The sequence below is a fragment of the Oncorhynchus gorbuscha genome, linkage group LG09, assembly GCF_021184085.1.
Source record: "Oncorhynchus gorbuscha isolate QuinsamMale2020 ecotype Even-year linkage group LG09, OgorEven_v1.0, whole genome shotgun sequence".
Lineage (NCBI taxonomy): Eukaryota > Metazoa > Chordata > Actinopteri > Salmoniformes > Salmonidae > Oncorhynchus > Oncorhynchus gorbuscha.
Genome location: NC_060181.1, coordinates 50,297,874 through 50,315,629, shown reverse-complemented (window position 1 = coordinate 50,315,629; position 17,756 = coordinate 50,297,874). Strand labels below are relative to the sequence as shown.

The 17,756-nt window shown below is 41.9% G+C and overlaps 1 protein-coding gene across 3 annotated transcripts; it reads right to left on the bottom strand.

Moving 5' to 3' along the window:
* Nucleotides 1-12,202: 12,202 nt before the first annotated feature.
* Nucleotides 12,203-15,383, bottom strand: LOC124042858 (uncharacterized protein CFAP97D2-like). Of its 3 annotated transcripts, none has more exons than XM_046360993.1 (5): nt 14,991-15,383; nt 14,695-14,775; nt 14,356-14,468; nt 13,128-13,232; nt 12,203-12,584 (listed from the first exon to the last, which is right to left on the bottom strand). In XM_046360993.1, exons 1-5 carry the CDS (start codon nt 15,084-15,086, stop codon nt 12,455-12,457), a joined length of 525 nt encoding a protein of 174 aa, XP_046216949.1. In that variant the 5' UTR covers nt 15,087-15,383; the 3' UTR covers nt 12,203-12,454. The 3 variants fall into 3 exon arrangements, with proteins under 3 accessions (XP_046216949.1, XP_046216950.1, XP_046216948.1); XM_046360994.1 differs by having other exon boundaries at nt 13,128-13,311; nt 14,356-14,474; nt 14,991-15,382; XM_046360992.1 differs by having other exon boundaries at nt 14,356-14,474; nt 14,991-15,382.
* Nucleotides 15,384-17,756: the final 2,373 nt, after the last annotated feature.

The window sequence follows — 17,756 nt, the reverse complement described above, 5'->3', positions numbered from 1 at the left end:
ATCGGCTGGCACACCAATGTCCAGCGATATCTTTTTACCATAATCGTAACTTAATCGGAATTTTACCAGACTACTTGAATATAATTAGAATATACTTAGCCCGTCGTTAGTTAATAACAACGATGTATTCGAGGAGACACTATTGCTCACACTCTGCCTTATCTCAGAGCTTTTCCTTGTATATTCAGTTCGAGAAAAACGATTGGGTTGGTATAGCTTTCGTGGAGCGCGCAACCAAGGGATCTATTCGACTATATAGTCGCAATATTAAATATTTATACTCAGATCTTATTTCAATTATACATCAGTCATTTTGTTCCTGATTATACATTTAACACAGATTTATCAAATAACCCTTCTTGAGTTCTCTCTCTCTCCGTCTCTCTCTCTCTCTGCTCGAACCATCAACAATCTTAATGGAAACGATTACAACCACATTACATTTTAATATGAACAGTTACAAATAGACAAAACAAGACAGAACAACACGTTATATCTCTGACCCCTGAAAGCCGATCCTTATCAGAGAATCTCTCATCAGACTGGCCTAGACCGGGCCACAGGACAAAATTACAATTTGTCCCCCTCGGCGCCAGGTTTAATGAATAGTAGTTAGCTATCCCCTACTGATCTCTATTCCTGATCCATATCGAGCTAACCCCTATCAGGATTTGTTACACATGTCCGACCCCTATCAGTGAATCTCTTATCAGTCTGGCCTTGACCGGGCCACAGGACAAAATTACAATTTGTCCCCCTCGGCGCCAGGTTTAATGAATAGTAATTAGCTATCCCCTACTGATCTCTATTCCTGACCCCTATCGGAACTACAGGCCTCAAAAGTGATCCCTCATCATTGAAAGCTATCAGACTGCGCTGACCGGGTCACGGGACAAAATTACAATTTATCCCCTCGGCGCCAGATTTAATGAATAGTAATTAGCTATCCCCTTACTGATATCTCATCAATGATTTAATCACCCGGCCGTCGCCGGTTTGTACCACATATGTTCACTTCACTGTACTTTCAACTTGTCAGCAAATTATAAATTTACACAAGAATTCATACTTACTCGGAAATACTGATCAAAATTTAGACAGACTATACGACAATATGCAAAGTTTGATTAAACAGGTTTTGCTTACCTTGTTTATGGTGCACCTTTTAGATCAGTTTCCCGAGTTGAGCAGAATTTTGGTCCTCCCCCGAATGTCTTCACCCGTCTTCCTACAACCGTCCTTCCGTCACTCTCCTTCTCACACCCAAATCAACTCACTTCGACGGACCGTTATTAAACCATCCTCCCGCTACCAAGTTCTATTGATAAAAGGATATGTAGAAGGATGAGCCGGTTAAGGATCGATTCAGACAAGGTGGTAAAATTGTACTACAAGCGACAGTTTATTCAGAGTGAGAATATCTGGTACACGTAAATACGGGCCCCTCTGTTAGCTCATCAGAGACTAGCAAAAAGGAACCTTGCTAACAGTGAGTACAAGCTTCATATACACAACAGAAAGTAGGTTGATTTCTAGGAGATCGGATCTTCGGATTGGATCAGGCTGGGGTGTAGTCGTCCGGCATTGGCTCTGTTGTCTGTCCTTCATCGTAGAATCCTGCCATGCCTGTTCTTGGTCGTCACACCATGTTCAGCTGAAAAGGAGATCTGGTGTGTGCGCTATCTTCAGTCACACAATGTTCGGCTGGGAGGGAGATTATGTGTGTGTGCTTATGTCTGCAAGTCAAGGCTGTGTCTCTTCCTCCCAATGTGTGGGTGTATGTCTTATCTGTGTGTCCTCGGCAGTTAGTGTGTGTATGTGTGTGTGTGTGTGGGAGCTATCCTGTAGGGGACACAACATGCTTTACTGTGAAAATACGTTGCTATGTGTTGTCTCAGTTATAACAATGCAATAGCAGTAATGTCACCTACATAAGAATTAGCAGTCCTCTACATTGTTCACTGGGCTAGTTACCAAAATAATACAATTACAATATAATATCTTTAACAATGTACCTGTTAGGAACGGCACAACATTGCACGTCTCACCATCAACTCTGCACTCACGCACTGTACAAAATATATGAACCCCCCCCCACCAGACACCGTAAGTTAGCTAGTACTGGCGGGAATTCTTTACAACAAAATGCACAACAAATATTCTCCAAAAACCGCTGCATCTTGTGTGTGAACATTTACAAACAATTTGATATAAATTGTACATTTAAATCATCACTTGATAGTATAAAAAATCACTTTTGATGTACAGTGCTTTGCAACCAACAACTTACCGCTGGTTTGGTGCTTGTTCACTGGGACGATTCTAACTGGAACATCCCCCCTCGTAAGCAAGCTACGCAAACCAGCCAATAAGATGCCATGTTGAGTAGGTGAAGGCAAGACAAACTCAAACCAAAAACCCATTGGCTTAACAATAAAGTGGCAAGGGGAATCACCATTATAACCCTGTTACACAAAACGTTGCTGTTTTTTGTTCGTCATCTCCACAGTGCCATGCAGATATGAACGTCACGAGACTGACAGCTTCTCTGAACCCGGCAAAATAATTGATCAGGAATCATTATTATATTGGATATATTCTGAGAATTGGCAATAGAAACCATGGTAAACAAATGAAATGAATGCAGTTTGCTGTTATTTCAACTGCTTGATGGGATTGTGTTACGCTGTAAACACTGAATTCCCGCGATATGGGAGAAGTAACGTTAGCGTGTGATTACTTGTGAGTGAGGAAGATAGAAAGTTAGCACTTACCTAGTCGATCGTTTCCTTAAGCAGATGTTCCCAGGTACTGTTTTCAGATAGCAAATATATTTGTTCAAGACTGCTATCATCGAAAAAGTAGAGCCAAGTTTTTTGCAATTGCAAAAAACCTCCTCACATCAACCCTGACCACTTTAGACGCGCGAGTCCGGATTGGCAAAATGTTCAAATGCACACACCCACAGGTGGGGCTCATTTTTAGCAACAAAAAACAATTTATTGTAAACATTTTTCTGCTCTCTTGCGATGCAATGCAACTAGGTTGTAGGCAATGTTTTGGTGGTGACACACCTTGATAAGGTGACCAGATTTGAGAGAGAAAAAAAAATTGGTTTAAAGAGATTCTCTGGAAATGTTGTATACTTTTTAGCCATACAGTACTTCTGAAAGTAGCACTCATGACCAGAAGTGGTCCACGAAAATTGCATACTATGTCACATGTGCAGATATGTGCAAAAAATAATAATAATAATCTCACCCATCGACACACAATACCCCTTAATGACAAAGTGAAAACATAATTGTTTTCATCTTTCCAAATGTATTGAAAATGAAATACTGAAATATCTCATTTACATAAGTGTTCACACCCCTGTGTCAACACATGTTAGAATCACCTTTAGCAGCGATTACAGAGCTTAGCGCTACTGGATTGTACAATATTTACACATTTATTCTTTTAAAAATTATTCAAGCTCTATCAAGTTGGCTGTTTATCATTGCTAGACAGCCATTTAAGTCTTACCATAGATTTCCAAGACGATTTAATAAAATATGTTAACTAGGCCACTCAAGAACATTCAATATCGTCTTGGTAAGCAACTCCAGTGTATACATTTGGTCTTGTGCATTGGGTTTTTGTCTGGCTGGAAGGTGAATTTGTTTCCCAGTGTCCATTGGAAAGCAGCCAGAACCAGGTTTGCTCTAAGATTTAGCCAGAGCTTAGGTCTATTCAGTTTATTTTTATTCTAAAAAATACTCTCTAGTACTTGCCAATGACAAGCATACCCATCACATGATGCAGCCACCACGTTGCTTAAATTTGAAGAGTTGTACTTAGTGATGTGTAATGTTGGATTTGCCCCAAACATAATGCTTTGTATTCAGGACAAAGTTAATTTATTTTCCACATTTTCTGCAGTTTCACTATAGTGCCTTGTTAAAAATAGGATATATGTTTTGGATATTTTTATTCTGTAAAGGCTTCTTTCTTTTCACTCTGTCATTTAGATTAGTATTGTGGAGTAACTACAATGTTGTTGGTCCTGCCTCCGTTTTTTCCTATCACAGCCATTAAACTCCGTAACTGTTTTAAAGTCACTATTGGGGGAATCCCTGAGCGGTTTCCATCCTCTCCGTCAACTGAGTTAGGTTGGCTGCATGTCTTTTTGTAGTGAATGGGTGTATTGATACACCATACAAAGTGTAATGCAGAACTTCACCATGCTCAAAGGGATATTCAAAATCGGCTTTTTTAAATTTTTACCCATCGATCAATAGGCGCCCTTCTTTGCGAGGCATTGGAAAACCTCCCTGGTCTTCGTGGTTGAATCTGTGTTTAACATTCACTGCTCGACTGAGGGCACTTACAGATAATTGTATGTGTGGGGTAGATGAGGATGAGGTAGTCATTCAAAAATCCTGTTCAACACTATTATTGCACACAGAATGAGACTATGCAACTTATGTGACTTGTTAAGCACATTTTTACTCCTGAACTTATTTAGGCTTGCCATAGCAAAGGGGTAGAATACCTATTGATTCAAAACATTTCAGCTTTAAATTTGTAAAAATATATTTTTTTATTTTTACATAATTCCACTGACATTATAGGGTATATTGCCAGTGACACAACATCTCATTTTTAATTCAGGCTGTAACACTACAAAATACACTATGAACACTGAACAAAAATATAAATACAATATGTAAAGTGTTGGTCCCATTTTTTGTGAGCTGAAATAAAAGATTAAAGACATTTTCCATATGCACAAAAAACGTATTTCTCTAAAATATTGTGCACAGAGAGTGGCCAGACGGACACCACTCCTGAGAAAAAGGCACATGACAGCAGAACTGGAGTTTGCAAAAAGTCACGTGAAAGACTCTGTTGACTGATAAAACAAAAATGTAACACTTTGGACTAAACGCAAAACGATATGTCAGGAAAAAAATAGGCACAGGTCATCACCTGTCGAAAACCATCCCTACCATGAATAGTGGTGGTGGCAGCATCATGCTAAGGGGATGCTTTTCAGCAGCAGGGACTGGGAAACTTAAGGATAGAGGGAATAATGAATGGAGCAAAATACAGGTAAATCCTTACATTTACATTTACATTTAAGTCATTTAGCAGACGCTCTTATCCAGAGCGACTTACAACTTGGTGCATTCACCTTATGACATCCAGTGGGACAGTCACTTAACAATAGTGCATCTAAAACTTAGGGGGGGTGGGGTGAGAGGGATTACTTATCCTATCCTAGGTATTCCTTAAAGAGGTGGGGTTTCAGGTGTCTCCGGAAGGTGGTGATTGACTCCGCTGTCCTGGCGTCGTGAGGGAGTTTGTTCCACCATTGGGGGGCCAGGGCAGCGAACAGTTTTGACTGGGCTGAGCGGGAGCTGTACTTCCTCAGTGGTAGGGAGGCGAGCAGGCCAGAGGTGGATGAACGCAGTGCCCTTGATCCTTGATGAGAACTTGTTTCAGAGTGCAAAAGACCTTAGGCTGGGGTGAAGATTTACGTTTTAATAGGACAATGACCCCAAGCATATAGCCAAAGCAATGCTGGAATGGCTTTTGAACAAAAATGTTTAGGTCCTTGAGTGGCCCAGCCAAAGCCCACACTTGAATCTGTGGAAAGACTGAACAGAGCTTGAGAAAGTCTGCAAGAAAGAATGGAATAAAATGCCAAAAACCAGATATGCAAAGCTGATGTGCTACCTTCCTTTCTGTCAAACCGTCTTGCCATCACCACAACTTGGACTGGGGCAGGGTATAAGGCCTGTTTCAGGGACTTGCTTCTGAAGACCATTCTTCACAATAAGTTTTGATATTTTTAAATGTGCGATTCAAATGCATCTGAATGTTATTTCTTTGTGTATAGGAGCCATTCGGAAGAACCTGCAACCCGGGATGCCACGTATATGAGTTGGTCAGATTTAGATCACCTGTTACCTGAAAGGGGTCTCCGATTGTGAAAGCGGGAGTTGGCAGCGCACAGGGGAAAGGATCGCTTCAGTGAGGGTCGACAGACTCGGAGCAGCTGTCTCAAAGCCAGCCCTTAAATTCAAGTCACAAGACTGTTCCAAAAGCTGAACCCTGGGCTGACTACTGTACCCTACCACACACTTACTATTTATTAATGTTCTGCACTCTGAAATGACTTATGTCTACCAGACCAATAGTTGTCACCTTACTGCACTACTGTGTATATACTTTCATATATTCCAATGCTGCTACTGCACTCACTTTGCACATGGGCAAACAATGTCTCTACAGGCTATAAAAAAGTAGTATTTGAATTTAATCTGTTTTCTTTTATCTGCATGCTTCTTGTACTTTATTTAGTATGTTATATATTTACAATGTTTGATTACTATGTCACTTTTGTGTGGCCAGATAGTTAGCAACAATAACAAGAAACTAGCGTTGCTTTTCTTCAGCAGGGACGGGGAAGATGGTTAAAATTGATGGGAAGATGGATGGAGCCAAATACAGGACCATTCTGGAAGAAAACCTGATGGAGTCTGCAAAAGACCTGAGACTGGGACGGAGATTTGTCTTCCAACAAGACAATGATCCAAAACATAAAGCAAAATCTACAATGGAATGGTTCAAAAATAAACATATCCAGGTGTTAGAATGGCCAAGTCAAAGTCCAGACCTGAATCCAATCGAGAATCTGTGGAAAGAACTGAAAACTGCTGTTCACAAATGCTCTCCATCCAACCTCACTGAGCTCGAGCTGTTTTGCAAGGAGGAATGGGAAAAAAATTCAGTCTCTCGATGTGCAAAACTGATAGAGACATACCCCAAGCGACTTACAGCTGTAATCGCTGAAAAAGGTGGCGCTACAAAGTATTAACTTAAGGGGGCTGAATAATTTTGCACGCCCAATTTTTCAGTTTTTGATTTGTTAAAAAAGTTTGAAATATCCAATAAATGTCGTTCCACTTCATGATTGTGTCCCACTTGTTGTTGATTCTTCACAAAAAAATACAGTTTTATATCTTGTTTCACTATATTGGATCACTCCAATATATTGGTATACCCTACCAGATTTAGTCGGTGCTAGAGGGACCTGGCCAGCCACGGTGAAGTCCCAGCGCGGGACCGTCAATGTTAAAGGCGGCATTCCGGCACAGTCCCCGGAAGGGGAGGCGACGCCCAGGACCACTGAACCAACAGCAAAGGGAGGTGCCACATTTACCCGATAGTACCTAGCAAAGGTGCAAGAGGAAGCCCAGCTGGCCACAGCACAGATATCAGTGAGGGGCACTCCTCTCAGTAGAGCCCAGGACGCAGCCACACCTTGTGTTGAATGTGCCACCACAGATCCCAGCACTGGCCTGCCAGCCAGGCAGTATACTGTTGTAATCATGTCCACGATCCAGTTCGAGAGCCTCTGCTTTGATAGTCCAGCCCACAGGACTCTCCCACCATAGCAGACAAAGAGCTGGTCTGTTGTTCTCACTGACCATGTTCACTCAACATTGGCAGCCAGTGCCCTCACAGGGAACAGCATGCCGGAGGGAGGCCCAGATTCCCCCGCCACTGCCGGGTGGTCGTAAGCATGCAGGATAAAAGGGATGTTCACATGCCTATCTGACAGAACCTTGGGGAGGAATGAAGGGTTGGGGCGGAGAGATATACTCCTCCCGGGGTCCATCCGGTAGCACTCAGAACTTATCGAAAGAGCATAGAGCTCACCCACCCTCTTCATGGAAGTAATTGCTACCAAGAAAGCCACCTTCATAGAGATGGGAGGCAGACTCCAAAGGTTCAAAAGGCGGTTTTGCCAAAGCTGCCAAGACCACATCCAGATCCCAGCTCGCCATTGAGCGGGTCCTAGCTGGATGCAGACGATGAACCCCCTTCATAAACCTGGAGACCAAGGGATGGCACCCGACTGGCCTGTCCATCCACCCCATATGGCAGGAAAATAAAGTGGCCAAATACACTCTCAGTGTAGAGGCTATCAAACCCTCATCCAAGCGAGACTGCAGGTATTGCAGGACATACTGCACCCCACATGACTCAGGCACAACCTCAATACCAGTACACCAAGAGCAGAACAACCGCCAGCGCAACTGCTATGCCGCGGTTGTTGCCGGTGCCTTTGCGCTCTGCATAGTGTTCATTACACCCTCCTGTAGACCTAACATGGACCATTGGTGCTGTTCAGTGGCCAAGCCCACAGACTGAGGCGGTGCGGTCTCGGATGCCACAGAGTTCCCCCGGCCTGAGACAGCAGGTCCGGTCCCAGGGAAAGTTGCCAAGTTGTCCCAGACAACAGGGACAGGGTAAGGCTGAACCAGGGTTGTCGGAGCCAGTATGGGGCCACCAGAAGCAGATGATGCCCTGCCATCCTGGTCCTGTCCAGCACAGCCTGGATCCGTGGAAAAGGGGGAAATGCATAAAGCTCCAGCACTGACCAATCGTGATCCAGAGCAGATCAGAGGCCCTGGTGGCTTCGACATGGAGTACCACAGGGGGCAGTGTGCATTGTCTAGGGAGGCAAACAGGTCCACCTGCACCCTTCTGAACTTTTTCCACAGGTGCTGCACCACCTGGGGATGTAGGCTCCAGTCCCAAGGTGGTGGCCCTCCCTCAGGAGCATATCTGCTGCCACATTCAGGATGCCAGGTGCATGTGCTGCGAGTAGAGGCTAGACGTCGCTGAGCCCGTGCCCGTGCCATAAGATAAAGGCGGTGGGAACTCAGTCCACCCTGATGGTTGATGTAATCCACCACTGTGGTGTTGTCCATTCTCACCAGGACATGTCTTCCATTCAGATGCAGGCCCAGCAGTACAGCTCAGAGCTCTAGTGTATCGATGTGCCTGCCGCTCCAAGTGGGTAGCCAACAGCCGCTGGCCGACCTGCCCTTGGTTACACCTCCCCCTGCCGATCTGGGAGGCGTCTGTGCTGACCAGCTCCTGGTAGCACATCCTCAGCATCTCCACCCCACCTGAGAGAAAGGAGTGACAGCGCCACCTCAACAATGCCCTGAGGCACTGTGCGGTCACCCACAGCTGGCGGTGACGATGGCGCTTCGGGTGCAGCTGGTGGGAGTTGTACCCCCATTTATTTATTTAAAAAAAAATTCACCTTTATATAACCAGGTAGGCAAGTTGAGAACAAGTTCTCATTTACAATTGCGACCTGGCCAAGATAAAGCAAAGTAGTTCGACACATACAACGACACAGAGTTACACATGGAGTAAAACAAACATACAGTCAATAATACAGTATAAACAAGTCTATATACGATGTGAGCAAATGAGGTGAGATAAGGGAAGTAAAGGCAAAAAACGCCATGGTGGCAAAGTAAATACAAAATAGCAAGTAAAACATTGGAATGGTAGATTTGCAAAGGAAGAATGTGCAAAGTAGAAATAAAAATAATGGGGTGCAAAGGAGCTAAATAAATAAATAAATTAAATACAGTAGGGAAAGAGGTAGTTGTTTGGGCTAAATTATAGGTGGGCTATGTACAGGTGCAGTAATCTGTGAGCTGCTCTGACAGTTGGTGCTTGAAGCTAGTGAGGGAGATAAGTGTTTCCAGTTTCAGAGATTTTTGTAGTTCGTTCCAGTCATTGGCAGCAGAGAACTGGAAGGAGAGGCGGCCAAAGAAAGAATTGGTTTTGGGGGTGACTAGAGAGATATACCTGCTGGAGTGTGTGTTACAGGTGGGAGATGCTATGGTGACCAGCGAGCTGAGATAAGGGGGACTTTACCTAGCAGGGTCTTGTAGATGACCTGGAGCCAGTGGGTTTGTCGATGAGTATGAAGCGAGGGCCAGCCAACGAGAGCGTACAGGTCGCAATGGTGGGTAGTATATGGGGCTTTGGTGACAAAACGGATTGCACTGTGATAGACTGCATCCAATTTGTTGAGTAGGGTATTGGAGGCTATTTTGTAAATGACCAAAGTCGCCAAAGTCGATGATTGGTAGGATGGTCAGTTTTACAAGGGTATGTTTGGCAGCATGAGTGAAGGATGCTTTGTTGCGAAATAGGAAGCCAATTCTAGATTTAACTTTGGATTGGAGATGTTTGATATGGGTCTGGAAGGAGAGTTTACAGTCTAACCAGACACCTAAGTATTTGTAGTTGTCCACGTATTCTAAGTCAGAGCCGTCCAGAGTAGTGATGTTGGACAGGCAGGCAGGTGCAGGTAGCGATCGGTTGAAGAGCATGCATTTAGTTTTACTTGTATTTAAGAGCAATTGGAGGCCACGGAAGGAGAGTTGTATGGCATTGAAGCTTGCCTGGAGGGTTGTTAACACAGTGTCCAAAGAAGGGCCAGAAGTATACAGAATGGTGTCGTCTGCGTAGAGGTGGATCAGAGACTCACCAGCAGCAAGAGCTTCAATTAACAGGTGTGCCATGTTAAAAGTTAATCTGTGTAATTTCTTTCCATCTTAATCCGTTTGAGCCAATCAGTTGTGTTGTGACGAGGTCGGGGTGGTATACAGAAGATAGCCCTATTTGGTAAAATACCAAGTCCATATTATGGCAAGAACAGCTCAAATAAGCAAAGAAAAATTAAAGTCCATCATTACTTTTAAGACATGAAGGTCTGTCAATTTGGAAAATACGAAGAACTTTGAAAGTTTCTTCAGGTGCAGGTGCAAAAACCATCAAGCACTATGTTGAAACTGGCTCTCATGAGGACCGCCACAGGAAATAATCAGCCAGACTTACCTCTGCTGCAGAGGATAAGTTCATTAGAGTTAACTGCACCTCAGATTGCAGCCCAAATAAATGCTTCACAGGCACATCTCAACATCAACTGTTCAGAGGAGACTGCGTGAATCAGGCTTTCATGGTCAAACTGCTGCAAAGAAACCACTACTAAAGGACACCCATAAGAAGAAGAGACTTGTTTGGGTGAAGAAACACTAGCAATGGACATTAGACCAGTGGAAATCTGTCCTTTGAGCAAATTTACAATTTTTGGTTCTAACTGCTGTGTCTTAGTGAGATGCAGAGTAGGTGAACAGATAAACTGTGTTTGTGGGTCCCACCGTAAAACATGGAGAAGGTGTGATGATGTTTTGCTGGTGACTGTCAGTGATTTATTTAGAATTCAAGGCACACTTAACCAGCATGGTTGCCACAGCATTCTGCAGCGATACGCCATCCCATCTGGTTTGCACTTAGTCCCACTATCATTTGTTTTTCAACAGGACAATGACCCAACACACCTCCAGGCGGTGTAAGGGCTATTTGACCAAGAAGGAGAGTGATGGAGTGCTGCATCAAATGACCTGGCCTCCACAATCACCCAACCTCAACCCAATTGAGATAGTTTGGAATGAGTTGGCCTGTAAAGTTAAGGAAAAGTAGCCAACAAGTGCTCAGCATTCCAGGTGAAGTTGGTTGAGAGAATGCCAAGTGTGCAAAGCTGTCAACAAGGCAAAGGGTGGCTACTTTGAAGAATCTAAAATATATTTTGATTTGTTAACTACATGATTCCATATCTGTTATTACAGAGTTTATGTCTTCACTATTATTCTACAATGTAGAAAATAGTAAATTAGAATTAGTAAGTGTGTCCAAACTTTTGAATGGTACTGTAAAAATCTGTGAAATTATTGACAGAACTTTGGTAAGAATGTGCCCAAAAACCTGTCAGAATCATCAGGGGGCTGCATAACCTCATGACACAGAGAGGTGCTTACTGTGAGACAGCTTTAGGTACTTTTGACAAATTTCCTAAATGTTCCCCTTTGACAATGTCTTAACCAATTTCAGGTTGTTATACATTGGTGTTGATATTAAAACAGTAGTTAGTTTGACATATTAATATCCTTTAAAAATTAAAGTTGTTATACATATTGTACATTGGTGTCGATGAAACATATGTTTTGTATTCTACCTGGTGATAACAGGCTGCATTTGACTTGACCATAAAACCTAAACCAAAAGATGAACAAATACTGTGGTTTTAGTTGTGCACATGTGGTAGCCTAATTTAATCTCCATGTGAAGTTATGGAAGGCTGCTAATGTCTTTAAAAAAAGGTCAATTTTGTTCTAGACCAGCTCGTTCACAGGCAACGAACCGTCTTATGATATAATTACTGACGCTTTCCTCTGATTGAACCTTTGTTTTGACAACTATTTATTGTGTAGCTAACATGCATTATGCATTGATTTCGCATAAAGGTGGCAAAGGCATCTGATCCCAAGACGAGAAGTTATAAATTCCTTTAATACTACAAGCCAGTAAAATATTTTCAAAGAACATCTGGAGACATTGAAAATGTAAATAATCTACCAAATACACAAATTACTTCACCCCTTCTTAATGTCCTTGTGCTTACACCTATTCTCAGTCTTTGACTGGTGTGTCAGGTGTGTGAGGGGGTTCAGGTATTGGGGGACTTTCAGATGTGGGACCTTTGTTTGGTGTTTCCTACAGGCCCGTCTCCTCTTCCTGTTGATCAGGTTCTTCCCCACACTCCCCTTTTGCCATTGTGAGTGATGCTGCTGTGTGAGCTCTGTTCCGCATGAAGACTGTCCTTTTCTTCAGTCTCAGTGTTGCTGCTCTTCATTACTGGCCTGGCCTTGTCCCTATAGGATTGGCATCAAATTATATGCATATTTTAAAAAGGTCCAATGCAGTCGTTTTTATCTGAATATCAAATAATTTATGGGTAACAATTAAGTACCTTTTTTCTATATTTCTTTCTCTCAAAAATAAACAAAATAGCTTCTTAGCAAAAAGCAATTTCTAAAGCAAGATTTTTGCTAGGACTGTCTGGGTGTAGTCTGAGTGCGGATGGGTAAAACTGAAAAATATCTGTTATTGACAGAGAGGTTTGGAACTCTTTCTTATTGATCTATTTACAAATGTATCGCCTAGTTGTGCCACCAGGCCTGCAAAAACTCCATCCCACCAAAATTTCAGTCTTTTCACACAGCTCTTACACTAAAAGGGCATTATCATAATTTCACAATTGTACAGTATTATTCCAATCTCATAGTGTGGAACTACATATAAAACATAGGAACATCACATGTTTGACTGCACTGGTGCTTTAATATACATTTCAATAATGTGTTATGTTTCGAGTAAGATCTGCCACTCGCCTGTATGTGATGCACAGAACTCACCTTTTAGTCACTAACTCTTCGTGGATATCGTGCAATGCTCTCCATGAGCTTGATTGTCTTGAGCCAGTCCTCATGCCAGTCCTTAATGCTGTAGTGAGGCTGGCACTGGGTCAGACGAAGAAGGATCAACTGGTTATCTTTGGTGATACGGAGCAACTCCTGCTGTTGCATGTCTCTGCAGAGACTACCATTCCAAGAGAAAAAAGGTTTTCTATTGTGTGTAGGCCATTGAGTTGAGGTACAATAGGATGCTAGTTAGTTTATGAACATGGACATTTTCGGACCTGGTGAAGCCTCCCTGAATTTAAGCATACTACTGCCTCTACCAAAAGGTCTAGACCATTGTGGCACATTTAATGTGCTTGCCCTGTGCAAGCTGAGTGGGTCCACACCTGCTTTAGCTGCAGTGGTGTACTGTACTTAAGTATTTTTGTTGCGGTATCTGTACTTTACTATTTATATATGACAGCTTTTACTTGACTACATTCCTAAAGAAAATAATGTACTTTTTACTCCATACATTTTCCCTGACACCCACATGTACTCGTTACATTTTGAATGCTTAGCAGGACAGAAAAATGCACTTATCACCAATTCAAACACTTATCAAGAGAACATCGCTAGTCATCCCTACTGCCTCTGATTCTCGGACACACTAAACCCACAAGCTTCATTTATGAATGATGTTTGGTTATTGGAGGATACCCCTAGCTTTCCATACATAAAAACAAGAAAATGGTGCCATCTGGGTTGCTTAAAGGACAGTTCCACCCCAAAACAATATTTTGGGATTTGTTTCATTTCATTAGTCCATTGTTGACATATTTCCTAAATATGTTACTTTCAAAATACAGATATCATCCCCGTATGATGCATTTTGACTAGCAAAACTTTTTTTGACTATGTCAACAATAAACTAATGAAACAAATACCAAAATCATTTTTGGGTGGAGTTTTCCTTTAACATAAGGAATTTGAAATAATTTATACTTTTACTTCCGATACTTAAGTATATTTAAAACCAAATATCTTTAGATTTTTACTCAAGTAGTATTTTACTGGGTGACTTTCACTTTTACAGTCATTTTCTATTACGGCCTCTTTACTTTTCTCAAGTATGACAATTGGTTATCTTTTCCACCACTGTTTAGCTGTTACCAATTAATATTGGTGTCAGCTGTGGGATTTAAAGCCACACCCCTGAAGAGACTGGAGGTAAACACTATACCTTTTGTTTTCATAGTCGTTCCTGTTGTCGATGCGACCAGTAGTACTCATGATGTGAGATATTTTCTCAAGCAGCATATTGTTTTCCCTCTGAATTTTGGACATGCTTTGCTCCTGAAACTTATTGAGGAAACATTAAGAAAGACAAAAACAAGTAAAGCCAACCAAAACAGCAACAACAAAATACAAGATAACAACTGCTAAGGATGTTCAAGGAAAGACTGGGACAGACGTATTGGTAAGCTTTCTCAAAAGACACATTTGCCAGCTCAAAAGTTCAGAAAAGGGACTCTTTGATGGATACATGGTGAAATGACATGACTTAGAGATCCTTTATCACCTTTTGTTTCTTAATTTTGAGGTCAAGGTGACGATAGGTTTTAGGTGCAGTTGTGTCGATGGTGGGTTTCGCTGATTTGACCTTGACAAAAAAATGACAGTAAAGGTCAACAACACTGGATATTTTTACTTGTTTTGTGGAAGCACAAAAAAGGACAATTGATGAGTCAGGAATATGACAATACTTTGAAAAACAACAGCTAATGACAATGTTAAATTAATATTGTCAATATGTTAAGCATATCTCCAACATTGTTGATAGCCTTTGATTTTAGCATCAAAGCAGCTTTCGCTTACCTTTCTCAGATGCATTTCATAGGAGGCCTTGTCCCACTTCTGCTGCAGGCATTTGTTTCCATTGAGAAACAGTGGCTGGTACAACAGGTGTTGCATGGCTGCAGTACTTGCACTATTGGTCCCAGTCTACCTCCAGTCAACCTAAGAATTGTCCTACACTGTTACCCCTGCCCTGTGGCCTTCTCTATCTACTGCATATGGAGCTCGCTCGGAGAGATGCAGTCTGTTTTTAGTCTGTTTCCTACAACTTCTGTTAGCTAGTAGAACCACTGTCAACTGCCAAGTACTGTCAACTTACTGTAACCGACCTCCAGCACAGCACTGCCAGATGCCCCACACACAGCCTTCTCTGCTTTGCTAATGTCTAGCCACTGCATACACAGCTCAGACAGACTGCAGTCTGTTTTCAGTCATACCCAGGTTGCCATGACAGCAACGGCATAGAGTGGAGATGAATAAATGTCTTCAAACACTCTGCTTGCTTAACAAGTTCCACAAAGGGAGGGCGGGGCATTAGAGGATGAGATAAATGGTGTGGCGAGAACCTGTTGAAAGAGTGAGAATATAAACGTCTTCTTGAGCCTTGAGAAGTGATTCTCCACAAAAATGTTTAAAAAAAAATCTTAATTGCAAATCTTCTATTAAATGGTTATGATATAATACAGCAAGTATAAAAATCCTACTCGGTCTGTGGGCAGAAATGCATCGTGGTCTATCTATATTTCTCCCTAATATAGAGACGGTCCTTTTTAGTGTTATGACCTTGGATTCAGACCCGAAAAGCCAACATATCTATCGTTTGAAATACTTGAAGTGCGCTTGACTTTGCTTATCAGGTACAATGGAACCAATGGAATAGTGCAAAAACTGCATTAATACTCAAGTATTTCAAATATTGGAGATGTATATATTATATATATTATTCAACCAATTTCTGCTTGGCTTTTCTGTGTCGTGCAAGTATGCAGCAAGTGGACTGCCGGCAAGGCCAAGATATTACCAGTTTAAGGTCATAACATCTTTCAACACCAAAATTGGACTTTTCAGAATGTTCACTTTGAAGTTATTGTTACTGACCCATTTTTACACTCACTCTTATAAATCAAAACTAGACTGCATCGTTTTCATGTAGTTTTCTACTGAAGAGCAACAATTAATACCCTTAGTAACAGTTACCTGGAAACTAACATTGCACCAACACTCCCCTGTAAACAAAGCCAATTTACAAAAGCCTCCCAGGGAGATATTGATGTCATAAATCACAGATCAAATCTTGATTTTAAACTTAACTTTACTGCTTTAGGCTTCTAATTAAGGGGCAATATCCGGCCAAAACACATGGCATTATTTTAAAATAAAAGAATTGTGGTGAAGTGGTGCATTTATGGAAACACTTTCTATGAAGGCCATATGCATAATGCCAGAAATTATGAAGCACTATGTTGCTGTATATTATAAGTGATTATGATTTGTATGCAGAATTATAAGTCTTTACGTGCGTCTTTATAGCTCTGCTTTTACTGCATTACTCTATCAAAGTGCATTATGAGTACATGTATAATGTATTATGCATATAGGCTTCATAGAAAGTTTTACCCAAATGGTAAATGGGCTGATGCTCTGATTTCTGAATGTTGACATTGCTAAAACGTTTCATTAAGGCTCAGAAATGAGCTGTCATGAATGGACTTTTACAGCACAGCACCTCCACCTGCCTGTCAAAAGTGGAACTTGGGTTTGTACTGTTCATTAGATGAAAATCTGTCAAACCAGAGCCAAATATGAATACATTTATTTATTTGAGAAATTTAAAATACAGAGTTGTCTCAGCCTAATACAACAATACACACATTCAAAACACGTGGTTAGCAGATGTTAATGCGAGTGTAGCGAAATGCTTGTGCTTCTAGTTCCGACAATGCAGTAATAACCAACAAGTAATCTAACTAACAATTCCAAAACTACTACCTTATAGACACAAGTGTAAGGGGATAAAGAATATGTACATAAAGATATATGAATGATGGTACAGAGCAGCATAGGCAAGATACAGTAGATGTTATCGAGTACAGTATATACATATGAGATGAGTATGTAAACAAAGTGGCATAGTTAAAGTGGCTAGTGATACATGTATTAAATAAGGATGCAGTCGATGATAGAGTACAGTATATACGTATGCATATGAGATGAATAATGTAGGGTAAGTAAACATTATATAAGGTAGCATTGTTTAAAGTGGCTCGTGATATATTTACATAATTTCCCATCAATTCCCATTATTAAAGTGGCTGGAGTTGAGTCAGTGTCAGTGTGTTGGCAGCAGCCACTCAATGTTAGTAGTGGCTGTTTAACAGTCTGATGGCCTTGAGATAGAAGCTGTTTTTCAGTCTCTCGGTCCCAGCTTTGATGCATCTGTGCTGACCTCGCCTTCTGGATGATAGCGGGGTGAACAGGCAGTGGCTCGGGTGGTTGATGTCCTTGATGATCTTTATGGCCTTCCTGTAACATCGGGTGGTGTAGGTGTCCTGGAGGGCAGGTAGTTTGCCCCCGGTGATGCGTTGTGCAGACCTCACTACCCTCTGGAGAGCCTTACGGTTGAGAGCGGAGCAGTTGCCGTACCAGGCGGTGATACAGCCCGCCAGGATGCTCTCGATTGTGCATCTGTAGAAGTTTGTGAGTGCTTTTGGTGACAAGCCGAATTTCTTCAGCCTCCTGAGGTTGAAGAGGCGCTGCTGCGCCTTCTTCACGATGCTGTCTGTGTGA